The 17,951-nt window shown below is 43.6% G+C and overlaps 1 protein-coding gene across 2 annotated transcripts in view; it reads left to right on the top strand.

The window, feature by feature from the left end:
• LOC137433742 (myosin-7) overlaps positions 1 to 17,951 on the top strand; it is an 82,284-nt gene that overhangs the window by 37,455 nt on the left and 26,878 nt on the right. For both annotated transcript variants that reach the window (XM_068126017.2, XM_068126016.2), the window contains exons 15-25: positions 75 to 224; positions 4,459 to 4,629; positions 4,761 to 4,940; positions 5,284 to 5,416; positions 9,360 to 9,427; positions 9,573 to 9,660; positions 9,789 to 9,906; positions 10,758 to 10,881; positions 10,990 to 11,126; positions 16,706 to 16,961; positions 17,069 to 17,311. In XM_068126017.2, the coding sequence (XP_067982118.2) occupies positions 75 to 224; positions 4,459 to 4,629; positions 4,761 to 4,940; positions 5,284 to 5,416; positions 9,360 to 9,427; positions 9,573 to 9,660; positions 9,789 to 9,906; positions 10,758 to 10,881; positions 10,990 to 11,126; positions 16,706 to 16,961; positions 17,069 to 17,311 (1,668 nt within the window). The remainder of the gene's footprint in view (positions 1 to 74; positions 225 to 4,458; positions 4,630 to 4,760; positions 4,941 to 5,283; positions 5,417 to 9,359; positions 9,428 to 9,572; positions 9,661 to 9,788; positions 9,907 to 10,757; positions 10,882 to 10,989; positions 11,127 to 16,705; positions 16,962 to 17,068; positions 17,312 to 17,951) is intronic.

Below are 17,951 nucleotides of genomic sequence, written 5' to 3'. Positions count from 1 at the left end.
ATCCGAGGTGCAGCACATGTTATGCAACATCATCAGAGATCTTTGCAAAGGTATAACTGCAGTTTGTGTTGCAGGTCACCGATTCCGTGGGTGCTTTGGGGAAGGCGGTGTACGATCGTATGTTCAAGTGGCTCGTCGTTCGCATCAACAAGACGTTGGACACCAAACTGCCCAGACAGTTCTTCATCGGCGTCTTGGACATCGCTGGGTTTGAGATTTTCGATGTGAGTGCGTTTGCTTCCTCTGCAGTTCGATATTCCTGTTTTTTCTTTTTCTTTTTAATAGACACGTGGAAGAGCGACGACAGATCAGGATACAACATAACAAAGGGAACGGCAGGAGAAAGGGGAAATGCCAATAGCAGGGCAGAGGGAAAGGTAGACCGACAAACAAGGGATGCAGTTAACGATGGGGGTTAGGAGAGACTACGTAAGGGTTGGACAAGATGGATTTGATGCATAAGCAACATTTTTGGAGGGGTGGGATGGTTTAACATGTGTAGAAAACATCATGGCTTCAGTTGGGGGATGACCTGAGAATGAGATGGTGGTAATCAGCTGTCTTGAAGACCTGGAGGGAAGAATGAGATTGAAGAGAGTGTGGCAGGTGGTTCCACAGGTGGGAAAAGAGAGGAATAAATGAGTGGAGGTGAGCAGTGGTTCTTGATTTAGACAGTTTCACTAGCAGAGGGTTGCTGGTGGGCCGCGTGCACCCCGCAAACACCTGGTGTGGGGTGGGGGGAACATGGAGAGGGCAGAGAGTGCAAGACCAGAAATTAGTTGGAAGAAGACAGGGAGACCAGTGACCTGTGGGCTATGGCAAAGCGATTGGCCCATAGACTCAGCTTCATCGCGAGAGATTTCAATGATCTTGAAGGTCTTGGTTTTCAAGGCGTCGGGTTGAGCAAGATGTGAGGCAGGGGCACCAGACGGAGAGGGGAACAGTACTCCATCAAGCTGTGGATGAAAGCCTTGTAGGTGGATCAGACCTGAGGTGTGCCAAGAAAGGACTTTGCCCAGTCAGCGTGTGGCTTCTTTTTCTTTCTTTTTTTGGATACAAGATCGAGGCTCGTGTAAGAGCGAACATTAATCACAAAAAAACAACTGGACACATAAAACATGTAATACAGGGAGCGGGAGACAAGATGGGGAGAGAGAGGGAAGCACACAAGTACAACAGTAGAGAACAGGGACAAGGGGAGATCTGTGAGAGGGAGAGGGCTTGGGGGGAGGAGGCATGGGAAGTGGGGAGGGGGTGGGAGAGGTAAAAAAAAACACAAGGACACTGCTAGGACTTCCAGGAAAGAAGATGGTATTTCAAAAAAGTGGATCTGGGGTGAATTAGTGGGGGTAGAAAAGATCAAGGTTTTGGATGGGGGAAGATAAGAGATGGTGGTGAACAGCTGTTTTAAAGACCTGCAGGGAGGAGTGGGATAGAAGAGAGTGAGGGAGTTTGTTCCAGAGGCGGGAGAAAAGACGAATGAAAGAGTGAAGGTGAGCAGAGAGTCTTGATTTTGGCAATTTCACCAGAAGAGGGTTGCTGGCACATCTTGTGCATCCTGTAGGAATATTTGGGGGACATAGCACAGACAGAGTTGGGGGAGCAAGGCCGGAGAGGAGTCGGTAGAAGACAGAAAGACCACCAACCTACCTGCGGTGAGTAAGTGAAAGGCCTTCGGAGTTAACTTCATCGCGGGAGATTCCAATGATTCTGAAAGCTTTGGTTTCGACAGGGTGAAGCCGAGCTAGGTGTGAGGCAGGAGCACCAGCCCCGAGCGGAGAGCAGTATTCCATTGAGCTGCGGATGAAAGCCTTGTATGTGGTGAGGAGCTCAGGTGTGCCAAGAAAGGACTTTGCACGACCGAGGATGCCCAGTCAGCGACTGGCTTTGGAGGCCAGCTTGGAAATGTGGTTTTCCCAAAAAAGATCATGGCTGAGCGTGAGACCCGGGAGTTTGAGTGACTGAAGCTCTTTGAGTTTGAGTAGATGTTTTACAGGTTTGTGATTTTGTGAAGATCTGAGGAGAGGGAAGAGGCGGCTGCCTGTCTGTCGGAATGATGAGGGGTGACACAGCAGAGAGTGGAGTCATCAGCAAAGTGATAAAGGGCATTTTCCAGAGAGTCAGAGAGCTCATTGATTAATATTAGGAATAAGATGGGGCCGAGAACCCTGCCTTAGGGCACTCCAGCCTTGACAGGGAGAGGAGAAGAAAGGGTTCCTTGAGAGCCACATGTTGGCTGCGAGAGTAGAGGAAGTCAGTAATCCAAGAGTGGAGTTGGCCTTGGATTACACAGGCAGACAGTTTGGAGAGCAAGGCGTGGATGCCAAACTGTATCAAAAGCTCGAGGTACAGTGCGTTCAGAAAGAATTCACACCCCTTGATTTTTTTCACATTTTGTTGCTGTAGCCTGAATTTCAAATTGTTTAAATTGAATTTTTTAACACTGATCTACACATAATACTCCATAATGTCAAAGTGTGTTTTTAAAGACAGTTTTACAAATTACTTTAAAAGAAAAAGCTGAAGTCAATAAGTGTTCAACCCCTTTGCTATGACACTCCAAATTGAGCTCAGGTGCATCCAATTTCATTTGATCATCCTTGAGATGTGTCTACAACTTGATTGGAGTCCACCTGTGGCCAATTTATTTGATTGGACATAATTTAGAAAGAAACGCACCTTTCTATACAAGGTCCCACAGTTGACAGTTCATGTCAGAGCAGAAACTCTTCCATGAAGTCCAAGGAACTGTTCCTAAAACTCGAAGATATAATTGTGAGGTATAGATTTGGGGAAGGGTATAAAAAAATTTCAAGAATGTTGAAAGTTCCCAAGAGCACAGTGAGCTCCATAATTAGGAAATGGAAAGGATATGGAACTACACAGACTCCTTGTAGAGCTGGCCATCCGATCGAACTGAGTAACTGGGAAAGAAGGACCTTGTTCAGGGAGGTGACCAAAAACCCAAACACCACTCTGACAGAACTACAAAGTTCCTTGGCTGAGATCGGAGAACTTGTTGCAGAAGGACAACAGTCTCTGCAGCATTTCACAAATCTTTGATTTATGGGAGAGTGGTCAAACGGAAGCCACTCCTCAGTAAAAGGCACATGATGGCACACCTGGAGTTTGCAAAAGTCATGTGAAAGACTCTGAGAGCATGAGGGAAATATTATGTGGTCTGAAGAGACGAAGATTGAACTAATTGGCCAGAAAGCAAAGCGGTGTCTGGAGGAAACCAAGCATAGCTTATCGCCAGTCTAACACCATCCCTTCCATGAAGCATGGTGGTGGCAGCATCATTCTATGGGAATGCTTTTCAGCAGCAAGGACTGGGAGACTTGTAAGAATAGAGGGAACAATGAATTGAGCCAAATACAGGCAAATCCTTGAAGAGAACCTGCTTCAGAGTACAAAAGACCTGAGACTGTGGCAAAGATTTATTTACGTTCAAGCAGGACAATGACCCCAAGCATACAGTCAAAGCAACACTGGAATGGCTTCAGACCAAGAAAGTGAAAGTCCTTGAGAGGCCCAGCCAAAGCCCAGACTTGAATCCCATGGAGAATCTGTGGAAAGACTTGAAGATTACTGTTCACGGAAGCTCCACGTCCAACTTGACAGAGCTTGAGCAAATCTGCAAGGAAGAATGGGAGAAACTCCCCAAATCAAGATGTGCAAAGCTCATACAGAAAAACCCAAGAAGGCTCGGAGCTGCAATTGCTGCCAAAGGCGCTTCTACGGAGTATTACCTCAGGGGGTTGAATACTTGTGTAAAATTTGTGTGTAAAAAAATTCTAAAAACAAAAAATCCACTGACATTATGGGCTGTTATGCGTAGATCAGTGACAAAAAACCTCAATTTAATCAATTTCAAATTCAGGCTGTAACCTAACAAAATGTGAAAAAGTTAAGGGGTGTTGACATTGTTGTCGTCGCCCCCCCCCCCCCCCCCCCCACCTTCTGAAGACACTGTATGTCCAGAAAGATGACCCTGATCCCATGTCTGACATCGAGGGTCTCCATACATTGTTGGAAGAGTAGAAGAAGCACATCCAAGGTGGAGTGAACATGTCTGAATCCGAATTGATGATCTGAGATTTGGTTGTTGGAGAAAATGAATGACTTCCTATAATCTGCATGATGGATTTCATGACCTTGCTAATGATTGAAATAAGCTAATTGGTCTGTAGTTGAGGGATTCAGTTGTGCACCTTTTATCTAATGCTGTGAAGTTGTCTGATTTCCAAGCAAATGGAAGATGACCTCGGGAAATGGCAGGGTGAAAAGGGCAGAGAGAGCGAGTGCAAGAGCAGCAGCGCAGGTTTTTAACACACGTGAGCCGATGTTGTCCGGTCCAGTTGAAGAGTCATTGTCGAGCGTTGCCACAAACCTTCCAAAATGCCTTTGCCTTGTGTTTTCCATTTTGGGGAACTATCCTGAAATTCTCTTCCTCAGTACAACAGCTTTGAACAGCTCTGCATCAACTTCACCAACGAGAAACTGCAACAGTTTTTCAACCATCACATGTTTGTGCTGGAGCAAGAAGAGTACAAGAAGGAGGGAATCGATTGGGTGTTCATTGACTTTGGCCTGGACTTGCAGGCCTGCATCGACCTCATTGAGAAGGTGAGCAATTTGTTACCACGACAGTGTCATTTTAGGTGCTTGTTGCAGATGTCTTTGGAGGTTATATACTTTATTTAAACAATACAGGTAAATGTCTAGATAACCCAAACCACCTTTGTCTTGTTTTTCAGCCAATGGGCATAATGTCCATCTTGGAGGAGGAATGTATGTTTCCAAAGGCCTCAGACATGAGCTTCAAAACCAAACTGTATGATAACCACCTTGGGAAGTCTCAAAACTTCCAGAAACCAAAGATTGACAAGAAGAAGAAATACGAGGCACACTTCGAGCTTTTGCACTACGCGGGAGCCGTAAGCTATTCCTTCATAACATTATGAGCCATGACACCATAAAAGGGAAGATTTTCTATTATGGAGTAGCAGACATTCCACCAAACCCTCCAAATATTATCGGTAATCAGGCATGAGGGACAGAGGAGCGTTGTGGTACCTTTTTCCATCCCGTGCCCCCTTTAAAAATGTCTAAATTCACCTCTGACAAAATAATACACACCTTGACGGAAGGTGGTGCAACACAGACTATGCACAATAACCGCACCCAACGCTTAAGGTGTTGTGTTCGGTTGTGTTGGGAAACATACCTGGTCTAACATGGTTGTGCGTGTTTTTTAAATTCCTGTACCTCCTCGAGCAGGTGCCCTACAACATTGGCGGCTGGCTCACGAAGAATAAAGACCCTCTGAACGAGACGGTCGTGGGTCTCTTCCAGAAGGCCTCCGTAAAAATCTTGGGTGCTATCTTTGAATCGTATATTAGTGCGGACATGGGTGAGTGATGCCAACGATGCAGGAAGTGGCTTTTTTAATACTCTGGTAGCTGCAGCATCAAGTTCTTTGTGCTCATGCATTTCCTATTTGTCTACTCCCTTTTTTCTACGTTGTGAATTTGTACATCCTCATGGAGCTCGCATTCTACGGTTGTCGCAAAAATAGGAAAATGACCCCGGTTATTATTGCAGTTTTATTCTACTGGATTATGATGTTTAGACCTCTCTTTGTTCATCCATAATCTCAAAGAGAATTAGAAGGTTAGGCATTTGTTCGTAAATATCATATTACTCAAGGAAAGATCTGAAATACCTGAAATAATGGACCTATTCCTCAATGGTGGTTTGCCACAGGGTGATGACATGCGTCTAGCGCAATGGTCTCGATCCATTGCCGCTGGATAGCATACAGCGAAGAGAGGGCCCAGTGCATAAGTCTCTCCTGCCAGTACACGCAGCCTCTGTATCACCAAGACTCCTGTAGTGCCTCCTCGTGGTGGCAAACGGTAACAAGGCACCTTGCAGACCTAGACTAATCTACAGGGGACCTCGGAGGAGCCTCGGCCCCCAGAGATGTGACGTGCAGGCCCACCAGCGTATGGATATGTCCTGGCGTCGCATCATCCAGGTCCCAGCTATGGGTTAAATAGCACTCACTGCCTTGTGAGTCAGGCTCTGGTGAGTCATCTGAGGCTAAGGGAGTCAGGCTATGGTGAGTCATCTGAGGCTAAGGGAGTCAGGCTCTGGTGAGTCCAAGGCTAAGAGAGTCAGGCTCTGGTGAGTCCAAGGCTAAGGGAGTCAGGCTCTGGTGAGTCATCTGAGGCTAAGGGAGTCAGGCTCTGGTGAGTCATCTGAGGCTAAGGGAGTCAGGCTCTGGTGAGTCATCTGAGGCTAAGGGAGTCAGGCTCTGGTGAGTCCTAGGCTAAGGGAGCCAAACCCCGACAGAAAAGTTATGGTGGAGTGGAGCTCTATTAGTCAGATGGTGATCCCTTTAAACAAGCACCTTCCGGCAGCTCCTACACCCAGAAAGGCTCCAGATGTAGGGACATCCATCTTTCCTATAGATTGAGCCTACAGGGTCGAGAGGGGGGCTCAGATATTGGGCAAAAGTGAGCCCCCAAAACACGCCCAGACTATGCAGCCAATACACACATGCACTCATACATGCACATGTCCATACATACATGCACACATACATACATACATACATACAACATACATACAACACACATACATACATACATACGCACATACAGACACACATACATACATGCACACATACATACATACATACATACATACACACATACAACATACATACATACAGACATACATACAGACACACGTACATACATACATACATACATACACACATACAGACACACGTACATACATACATACATACATGCACACATACATACATGCATACATACATACACACATACAACATACATACATACATAGACACACGTACATACATACATACATACACACATACAGACACACGTACATACATACATACATACATACATGCACACATACATACATGCATACATACATACATACATACACACATACAACATACATATGCACATACAGACACACGTACATACATACATACATACATACGCACATACAGACACACGTACATACATACACACATACAACATACATACATACATGCACACATACATATGTACATACATATATGCACACATACATACATACATACATACATCCACACATACATACATACATACATACATCCACACATACAACATACATACATACATACGCACATACATACACACGTACATACATACATACATACATACACACATACAACATACATACACACATGCACACATAAATATGTACATACATACATACATACATACATACACACATACAACATACATACATACATACACACATACAACATACATACATACATACATACGCACATACATACACACGTACATACATACATACACACATACAACATACATACATACATACGCACATACATACACACGTACATACATACATACATACATACACACATACAACATACATACACACATGCACACATAAATATGTACATACATACATACATACATACACACATACAACATACATACATACATACACACATACAACATACATACATACATACATACATACGCACATACATACACACGTACATACATACATACATACATACACACATACAACATACATACACACATGCACACATAAATATGTACATACATACATACATACAACATACATACATACATACATACATATGTACATACCATACATACATACATACAGTCATACATACATACATACATACATACACACATACAACATACATACATACATACATACGCACATACATGCACACATACATACATACACACATACAACATACATACATACATACATACGCACATACATACACACGTACATACATACACACGTACATACACACATACGTACATACATACCTACATACATACATACATACATACATACCTACATACCTACATACCTACGTACATACGTACATACAGACACACACCAGTACAAAGCCAAAATCAAATGGAGAGGACACTTCATCCTTACTTTGCTGCAGATCCACCATCTTACGTGGATGAATGGATGCCATTGATTCTTCAATGATGTAACGAAATGTTTATAACAAGAAATTCTAGGGGTGAGGGGGTTGATCCACCATCTTGGTTTACAGTTACTCTTTGAAAACATGCCTAAAGCAATCTGCTGTGTACCAGACCATTACCATAACCAAGAGAACTCCCACAATGCATCTCTATCTGTAATCCCAACTGTTGTAAAAACGGAGCCAGAAAACCTCTCAAGGAAGAAGGGAGGCTTTAATGCAATCGACCTGGTGCATCTAAAACATAACACCATAAGCATAACATTAATCGACATGATACAAGGAATACATTGCAATACATTTTAATGAAGCAACTTCTACTAAGAAGAAAATCCTTACCTCGCTCTCATAGAATCATGGAATATATATATACAGTATATATATACTAGCAGAAGTACCCGGCATTGCCGGGCGGGGGAGGGGAGGGGGAGGGGAGGGGAACGGGGGGGGGGGGGAGCGAGCCCCTTGGCAAAGCGAGCGATATTTTTTTTCATAGCGTCATAGCGTCATATCGTTCATAGCGTCATAGCGTCATAGCGTCATAGCGTCATCACGTGATCGCTCTGAGCGAATCAGCGCCCACCTGCTCTGATTCCGTTGATTCCGTGCGCTGAAATGCGCTGAGGTAAATATGAATAAAAAATATGGATCGTCAAATATTTTGAGTTCGGCCATGTTCGTCCCACGCTCAATGGCCATGTCTATGCCAAATATCAAGCACGTAAGCCTCTCCGTTTAGGAGTCTATCGGTAACATTACACACACACACACACACACACACACACACACACAAACTGTGTTTTATATATATAGATAGATATATATATAGATATATATATATATATATATATATATATACAGTCAACCCCCCGTTAATCCGCACTACTTTGTTCCCAGCACCCAATGTCGGATAAACGATTTTGCGGATTCGAGGGATAAAATGAATGGCGGAAATCTGTTCCTGGATGTTTTGGTCGGATAGCGAGATTTCCGGATTAAACGGGGTCGGATTAACGAGGGTTGACTGTCTATGCAAGAGCTTCCTCTCGGCGATCCGTAATGGTGTCCTCGCTCTTCCACGAGCCTCACTCTTGTAGCGAAACAGAAATTGCCACATTTCCTTTGATAATACTCTCACAAGTTCTTATATTTACTGCATTACCAGCCTCTTTATATCAATTTCTCAGAGCTATCAAGGCTACAAATGACTTTGATTTGAAAGAAGTTGTACAATTCCTAATGGCTCCTATTTGTGCAGAACCAAAAGCCGGAGAGAAGAGGAAAAAGAAGGGTGCTTCCTTCCAGACGGTATCTTCAATGCACAGGGTAAATGAAGACTCCGAACACTTTTACAAAGCACAGAACATTCCTGAAACTCATATTCCGAAATCACCGAAACTTCTGAGCTGGCTCGTACACGCATTCTAACTCTTCCTTTTGCCAATCATCCTGCACTTTACACCTACCGCAGGAAAACCTGAACAAGCTGATGTCAACCTTGAGATCGACTTCTCCTCACTTCGTTCGCTGCATCATTCCGAATGAAACCAAAACCCCAGGTCAGTCACAAAACAAAAACACTCAATTGTGCAACACCGACCACATTTAGCAGCAGCTCATCAGTTGAGGATGCGATCTCATCGAACGTCATTTCACTCCAAAACACCTCTTCTGCGAATTGCAACAGGTGCCATGGATGCTTTTCTCGTTCTACACCAGCTCCGTTGCAATGGCGTCCTGGAGGGAATCCGCATCTGCAGAAAAGGTTTCCCCAACCGTATATTCTACGCGGATTTCAAACAGAGGTTTGAGATAACTTGCTTCTTTTTTGTATACATAATTGAGGAAGAGCTAGAGCAGAATGGAACGGAACTAAATGGAAAGGCGCAGTAACTGTTTGAACTGACCAGACTTAGAACGGAAAACACCAACATGAAAAGCGGAAAACACCAAGAAACCGTAAACTAATAACATCACAAAACTAGATCCATACTCGGTAGAGAGCATGAGCTGAACAATTTAGCTTTTGAATCCCACTGATAAGGCCGGATCTGCATCCCGACCTGAACCAAAATGTAATTGCCTTGTTCTTGGCATCAATCCAACTCGTCCACCAAGTTTCGTCCGGATCTGTCTGTAACTTTTTGAGATATCCTCTTCACAGGCAGACAAACCAAGACACAAGCAGACAGGGGTGAAACATAACCTCCGTCCACTTTCAGTGGCGGATACAATGGGGGAATGGGACATCTTGGAGAAAGCAAAATGTGCCTTAAGGAGTTGAAAGAAATGTTCATTTTAGTTTCACAAAAAACAAAACATGATTCATTCTTTTCAGGAGGAAAGATGAAATAAAAATTGTAGGGAACCACTGGAAACAGCCGGCCTAACTGGATTTCTAACTGTAGACAAGTAAACGTGGTGCGATTGTACAACAATGGCTTCAATGGTTGGGGAAATGTTCTGAGAAGAACAACCCAAATGTGCTGAAAAATGTGAGGTCTACCCCAAAATATCTCAGTGTAAGGCCTAAAGTACCGAACTCAACACGCACTCCATTGGTCATCGCGCAATAATGTTCGATCAATACGTGTGTAGCGATTGATCGTGAGTTGCCTGGTATTTGAGGCCTTTTTGGGAATTGCATTTTGTACAGATACCGCATCTTGAACCCAGGAGCCATTCCCGAGGACAAGTTTGTGGACAGCAGGAAGGCCTCAGAGAAACTTCTCGGCTCCCTGGATGTCGATCACTCTCAGTACAAGTTTGGACATACCAAGGTCTTTTTATTGTTGTTCTTGGAGGATAACATCTCTGTGATGAAAATAATGATTTCTGTTGTTCACCTGGAAATCTTAATGCCACCTTGGTGTTGTTATCACACACAGGTGTTCTTCAAGGCTGGTTTGTTGGGGCACCTAGAGGAGATGAGAGATATGCGCTTGTCAAAGATCCTTACCTTGATTCAGTCCCAGGCCCGGGGAAAGCTGATGAGGGTGGAATTTCAGAAGATCATTGAGAGGAAGTAAGAAATAACATTAAAGCTATTTCAATTTATCCTATCTATCATGTAGTAATTATTGTGATATAAATGGCTACAAATGTCTCCATATGTTGGTTGTCCTCGAATTTCCTACCATCTTCTTCTCTATCGGCCCTCCAACCCTCTCCCAGTTAGTTTGGGAACGATGCACGTGCTTTTTCAGTAACCCCTACCGAGTTGAAATCACAAAATTCTGGATTAATGCTCACCTCAACTCTTTTGTTCCTCTTTTCACCTGTCTGTGGAACCACCTTCCTAATATGGTCCAATCTTCCCTCTAGAACCTCAAGCAGACAATGGATCACCAACTCATGTCATTCCCTATCCCTACCCATGCTTTATACCCCCATTAACCGCTCCTAACAACACTCTCTAATTGCAGGCTGCTTTTTCCTCCCTCCTGTCCTCTCCTCTTATCCCATTACTTCATTCCCTCGCTTATGTCCAATGTGGCCCTACTTTTATTTTAATTTTTTTTGTATACAAGATCGAGGCTCCTGTAAGAGCTAACATTAATCACAAAAAACATAAACGGACACATAAAACATGTAATAAAGGGAGCGGGAGACAAGATGGGGAGAGAGAGGGAAGCACACAGGCACAACGGTAGAGAACAGGGACATTGGGAGATCTGTGGGAGGGAGAGGGCAGGGGAAGAGGGGGTGGGGGAACTGCCATTCCTTCCAGTTTTACGCTGTCTACTCACTCTTCTGGAAGCCGATAGATCTTGTAAACCAAAATTTTAAACGTCTTCAAGGTGTTGTCATAATAACATTTTCCTAACATTTTCTTTCAGAAGGGTTCGTTCATATGATGGATATTGTTAACTTGATATATATATATATATATATATATATATATATATATATATATATATATATATATATATATATATATATATATATATATATATATATATATATATATATATGTATATATATATATATATGTATATATATATATATATATATATATATATGATATATATATATATATGTATATATATATATATATATATATATATATATATATATATATATATATATATATATATATATATATATATATATATATATATATATATATATATATATATATATATATATATATATATATATATATATATATATACTTGCACTTATATATATTTTATATATACTTCCACTTCCGCTTATATATATTATACTTACATATATTTTGACTTCTGCTTCCGGTCCCTCGAGCGAGGAAGCGACTTCGACCTCTGCACGGCATCAAAGTTTTCGTATTTTCCCATTCACGTCTTTGTCAAATTTCCACTCATTATTTTATTGTGTATGTGTTACTGTGTGTTTCCAGTTAGTGTTGGTTTGTAATTCGTGCAAACTTGTGTATAATTAATCGTTTTCTGTTCGCACTGCATGTGCGGCCTGGTAACTTGAGGCTTCCCTCCCCCCATCGGTGTTTTGTGAATTTAAGTTCTTTCCTTCGCTGTATTGCTTATTTCTTAGATTTTCTCTTCTCCCCCTAACTTCCCCGAACATCCACCCTTTGTCTAACGTTTTATATTATTTCCTTCTCTCCTCGCGGACACATGCTTGTTGTCTCGCCCCGCCCCCTTTATCTCCTTTTCTCCCACCTCTTCCTTCCATCTCCAGCCGAAACTCATCTTTCCAATTCTAGTTTCCTCCACCTCATTTAACCTTTTCTCCTTTCTCTGATCCACGCCCTCACTTCAGGGACTTTTCCCAGATTGTTTTTCACGGTTTTGTTTAAATATGTTTAAACTTTCCCCTGCAGTGTTTTATTCAGTGGTTTATTACAACATGCTGTTTTTCTTCCGATTTAAAAGGCTTTTTTCTATTTCCTCATCAAATCATTCCATTAAAAAAAAAAAAAAAGCAATCTCTTATAGTCATTCCTTTCTACATTCTCTAAACTCACCTTCATTCCACCCCTCCTCTATCGTTTTCAAACGGATCTCTGTCTTGAACATCACAATAAACCCAGTTTGTAATAAATGTTCATTTGTCATTAATCATCCACTTTCTAAACTCCCCCGTCACACCTCCCCTCCTAAACTCCCCCCTCGCCCCTCCCCTCTAAATCTCCCCACTCGCCCCTCCCCTTAAAAAGTCCCTCCTTACCCCTCCCTTCAAAACTCCCCCCCCCCACCCTCCCCTTCTAATCTCCCCCCCCCCTACTATCTTTCTCCAATTCTCCCCCTCCCCCCTCCTCCTCAAAGCTGCCTCCTCCCCACTTCCTCTTCTCTCCATCACATACAGTGCATTCAGAAAGTATTCAGACCCCTTCACTTTTTTCACATTTTGTTATGTTGCAGCCTTATGCTGAAATCGTTTAAATTCATTTTTCCCTCATCAATCTACACTCAATACCCCATAATGACAAAGAGAAAACAGGATTTTAGAAAGTTTTGTAAATTTATTAAAAAGAAAAAACTGAAATATCACATTTACATAAGTATTCATACCCTTTGCTGTGACACTTGAAATTTAGCTCAGGTGCCTCCCATTTCTCTTGATCATCTTTGAGATGTTCCTACACCTTGATTGGAGTCCACCTGTGGTAAATTCAATTGATTGGACATGATTTGGAAAGGCACACACCTGTCTATATAAGGTCTCACAGCTGACAATTCATATCAGAGCAAAAACCAAGCCATGAGGTCGAAGGAACTGCCTGCAGAGCTCAGAGACAGGATTGTGTCGAGACCCGCTTGGAGTTTGCAAAAAAGTACCTAAAGGACTCTCAGACTGTGAGAAACAAGATTCTGTGGGCTTTCATGTGTCTTTCACTGAGGAGAGGCTTCCGTCTGGCCACTCTGCCATAAAGCCCAGACCGGTGGAGTGTTGCACTGTTGCAGTGATGGTTGCCCTTCTGGAAGTTTCTCCCATCTCCACACAGGATCTCTGGAGCTCAGCCAGAGTGACCATCGGGTTCTTGGTCACCTCTCTTACCAAGGCCCTTCTCCCTCGATTGCTCAGTTTGGCCGGGCGGCCAGCTCTAGGAAGAGTCCTCGTTGTTCCAAACTTCTTCCATTTAAGAACTATGGAGGCCACTGTGCTCTTGGGAACCTTCAATGCAGCAGAATTTTTTTCAGCAGAGCAGCCGATGCTCCACCTCCCTCTTCCTTAACGGTATGGACTTCAAACATCCAGGACCTTCGCTCAAACCTGATTGATCTCTCCATTCAGGTTGCATCAGACAAATCAGACGTAATCAGCTTAACAGAAACTTTCCTCCTTCAAGATGTCTCTGATTCCTTAATATCTCTTTCTGGTTACTCCCTCCTCCGGTATGATAGACCTGAGCCTCGTCCTGGTGGTGGGGTGGCTATCTTTATCAAAAACTCTCTTCCGCACTCTCCTTGCACTGCCCTCTCTCCACCACACCCTCAGGAGTACCTCTGGCTACGGCTTCCTCTCCGCTCCCACCTTTTGTTCATATGTGTGTTGTACCGTCCACCAAACAGTGATGACTCCATTTACATCTCGCTGTCTGACAACATGGATCAACTTCTATCCACTCATCCCAACTCTCTCTTCCTCATATGTGGTGACTTCAACTGTCATCGTGCCAGCTGGCTGGGTGTGGGTACCTCTCACACCAACAATGGCATCTCAGCAAAGGACTTCTGCGACTCACTAGGACTGACACAATCTGTCAATTCCTCGACCCGGATTTCAGTCAACGGAGTATCTTCCCTTCTCGACTTGGTGATGATGAACTTCCCTGGAAATGTCTGCTGCTCTTCTTCTGCTCCAATCGGTTCTTCTGATAATTTGCTTGTTAAAGTGGACATCTCTCTGGCCATTCTCAGAGAGCCTCCTCAGCGTCGACGAGTCTGGCATTTCACTCAGGCCGACTGGCACGGTCTTCAAGCAGCCATCAATCATCTGGACTGGTGTCCCATCTCTACTGCCTCTGACATCAACTCTTCCTGGGAATTCTTCCAAAGTAAACCGCTCTCTCTCATGCACAGATTTATCCCATCTCGTCGTCAGCTGTCATACCCTTCCTCCGGTCCATGGTACACTGAAGCTTGTGGTGAGGCAGTTGCCATGAAGCAACTTGCCTTCCCCTCTTGGAAGGCTAATCCAACTGAAGGCAATCTCAGTTCTTTTTACAAAGCTCGGAACAAGTGTATGTCCACCCCCAGGAGAGCCAGGAAACAATATATCTCTACTCTCAAGACTGAACTCTCAAACCTGTCTCCCTCCTCCAAATCCTGGTGGTGTCTGGTCAAATCTGTTTCTGGTGTTTGTTCCCCTTCCATTCCCTCCCTTGCCTCAAACGGCTACACAGCTGACACTGCACGTGAAAAAGCCGATTGCCTCATGTTTGTGTTTGCCTCAAAATATTGTGTCCCGAACCCATCCCTCTCTGTACCCACCGTACCCAGTCATACCCAGCTGCTCCTGGACTCTGTGTCCTTCTCTCCTGACAAGGTGGAAAAGTTTCTGTCAAACCTCGACTCTGATTCTGCAACTGGACCAGACGGCATCAGCCCACGGGTCCGAAAATCCTGCTCTGCCGCTATATCTCACCCTCTCTCTGTTCTATTCACCCTCTCTTTTGCTCAAGGTCATCTGCCATCTGCTTGGAAATCAGCAAACATTACCGCTTTACACAAAAAATGTGCAAAAACAGATCCTTGCAACTTCAGACCAATCAGCCTGCTCCCAATAAGCAGCAAGGTCATGGAATAAATCATCGCTTCTGACATCAAATCATTCCTCTTCTCCAATGGCTTGATCTCCGATCATCAATTTGGTTTCAGACCAGGTCACTCGACTCTGGACATGCTCCTTCTGCTTTCTCAACAATGGATGGAGGTCCTCAATGCCAAACAGGAAATCAGAGCTGTCTCCCTTGACATATCACGTGCCTTTGATACGGTCTGGCATCCCGCTCTGCACACCAAACTCTCCTCCTATGGTATCCATGGAAATCTCCACGCTTGGCTTGCGGACTTCCTCTCTGGTCGTAGTCAACGTGTGGCCCTGAATGTAATTCTCTCATCTCCCCTGCCTGTTCTGGCTGGAGTTCCCCAAGGCAGTGTTCTGGGCCCTGTGCTTTTTCTGGTCTTCATCAATGATCTCTCCGACTCTCTGGAAAATCCTCTCTATCTCTTTTCTGATGACTCCACTCACGGAGGTTACACACGAGAGTGGGAACATCTTACTGCCCACCTTACTGATCAACTTCCTTTTCTCTAACGTGATTCTTTCTTGATCATGAAGCCTCATTCCTCCTTGCTTGTATGTTGTAATTGTAAAGGAATGTTGTGATCGCTCAGCTTTTCCATTATACATCTGTTGTCATCCATCGTTCAAATTTCTAAGCCCCATTTCCTCGAATTGACACAAACTCTTCCAGAACTGCAATTATGAACAACCTCAGATCTGATTAGAAGTTTCTAATTAAATTCTCACCCAATTATTGGTTATTAAGCGTTATAATTGCCCTTGTATGCACTTGTACAATATGTAATAGTGATCTATTTGACTCCTCGTGTGTACACATAACACTATAACATTCCAGTGATGCTCTTCTTGCAGGGATGCTTTGTTGGTGATTCAATGGAACATCAGAGCATTCATGGGAGTTAAAAACTGGTCATGGATGAAGCTCTATTTCAAGATTAAACCCCTGCTAAAGAGTGCGGAGAGTGAGAAGGAGATGCAGAACATGAAGGAAGAGTTTGAAAAACTAAAAGTGTTGTACGCAAAGTCGGAAAAAACACGGAAGGAATTGGAAGAAAAGCAAGTAACATTAATTCAAGAAAAGAATGATCTACAGATGCAACTTCAGGCTGTAAGTTTTCCTGAGCTGTCTCAAGCATGTCCTGTCTCATTCACACCACAACATTGAACTTTTCACTCATTCATTGTCTTTCATGTCCACTTTCTGTTTTCGTCCAGGAACAAGACACAATAGCTGATACAGAAGAGAGATGTGACCTGTTGATTAAAGCCAAGCTGCATCTTGAGGCCCAAGTCAAGGAGTTCACTGAGCGCTTGGAGGATGAAGAGGAAATGAACTCTGATCTCATGTCAAAGAAACGAAAGCTTGAGGATGAATGCTCAGAGTTAAAGAAGGACATTGATGATCTGGAAATCACTTTGGCCAAAGTAGAAAAGGAAAAGCATGCCACAGAGAACAAGGTGAGATTATTGGTGGATATTCCTTGGACATCTACAAAAGATGGCTTATGATTTGGAGAAGGCTGGTGCAGGCCTTTAGTTTAGGGGATTACTTTGGGAACCTTTCTTATGGATAGGAGTGATCATTTGCAACTTTTCAAAATGGAGGAAGTGGCCCATCTGAGAAGGAACAATGGATGGAACCAATATAACGTTGATTGAAGTAAGCTCACTGATGTGATCAGGTGTTAGTCCTTTATCCAATCATCATTAATCCTTCATCCTCCTTTGCTCCAACAAAATATATGCAGTTGGCGAGGACTTCGTGTGAGTTAGAAGAGCTGACGGGTGATGACGAGGACTACATGTGAGTCAGGAGGGGTGATGGCGAGGACTATGTGTGAGTCAGGAGGGGTGACGGGTGATGGTGAGGACAATGTGTGAGTCAGGAGGGGTGACAGGTGATGGCAGGGACTATGTGTGAGTCTGGAGGAGTGATGGCAAGGACTGTGTGTGAGTCAGGAGGGGTGATGGGTGATGGCGAGGACTATGTGTGAGTCAGGAGGGGTGATGGCGAGGACTATGTGTGAGTCAGGAGGGGTGATGGCGAGGACTATGTGTGAGTCAGGAGGGGTGATGGGTGATGGCGAGGACTATGTGC

The sequence above is a fragment of the Myxine glutinosa genome, chromosome 10, assembly GCF_964187855.1.
Source record: "Myxine glutinosa chromosome 10, kmMyxGlut1.1, whole genome shotgun sequence".
In the NCBI taxonomy this organism is placed as follows: domain Eukaryota; kingdom Metazoa; phylum Chordata; class Myxini; order Myxiniformes; family Myxinidae; genus Myxine; species Myxine glutinosa.
This window is presented reverse-complemented; position numbering and strand designations above follow the sequence as displayed.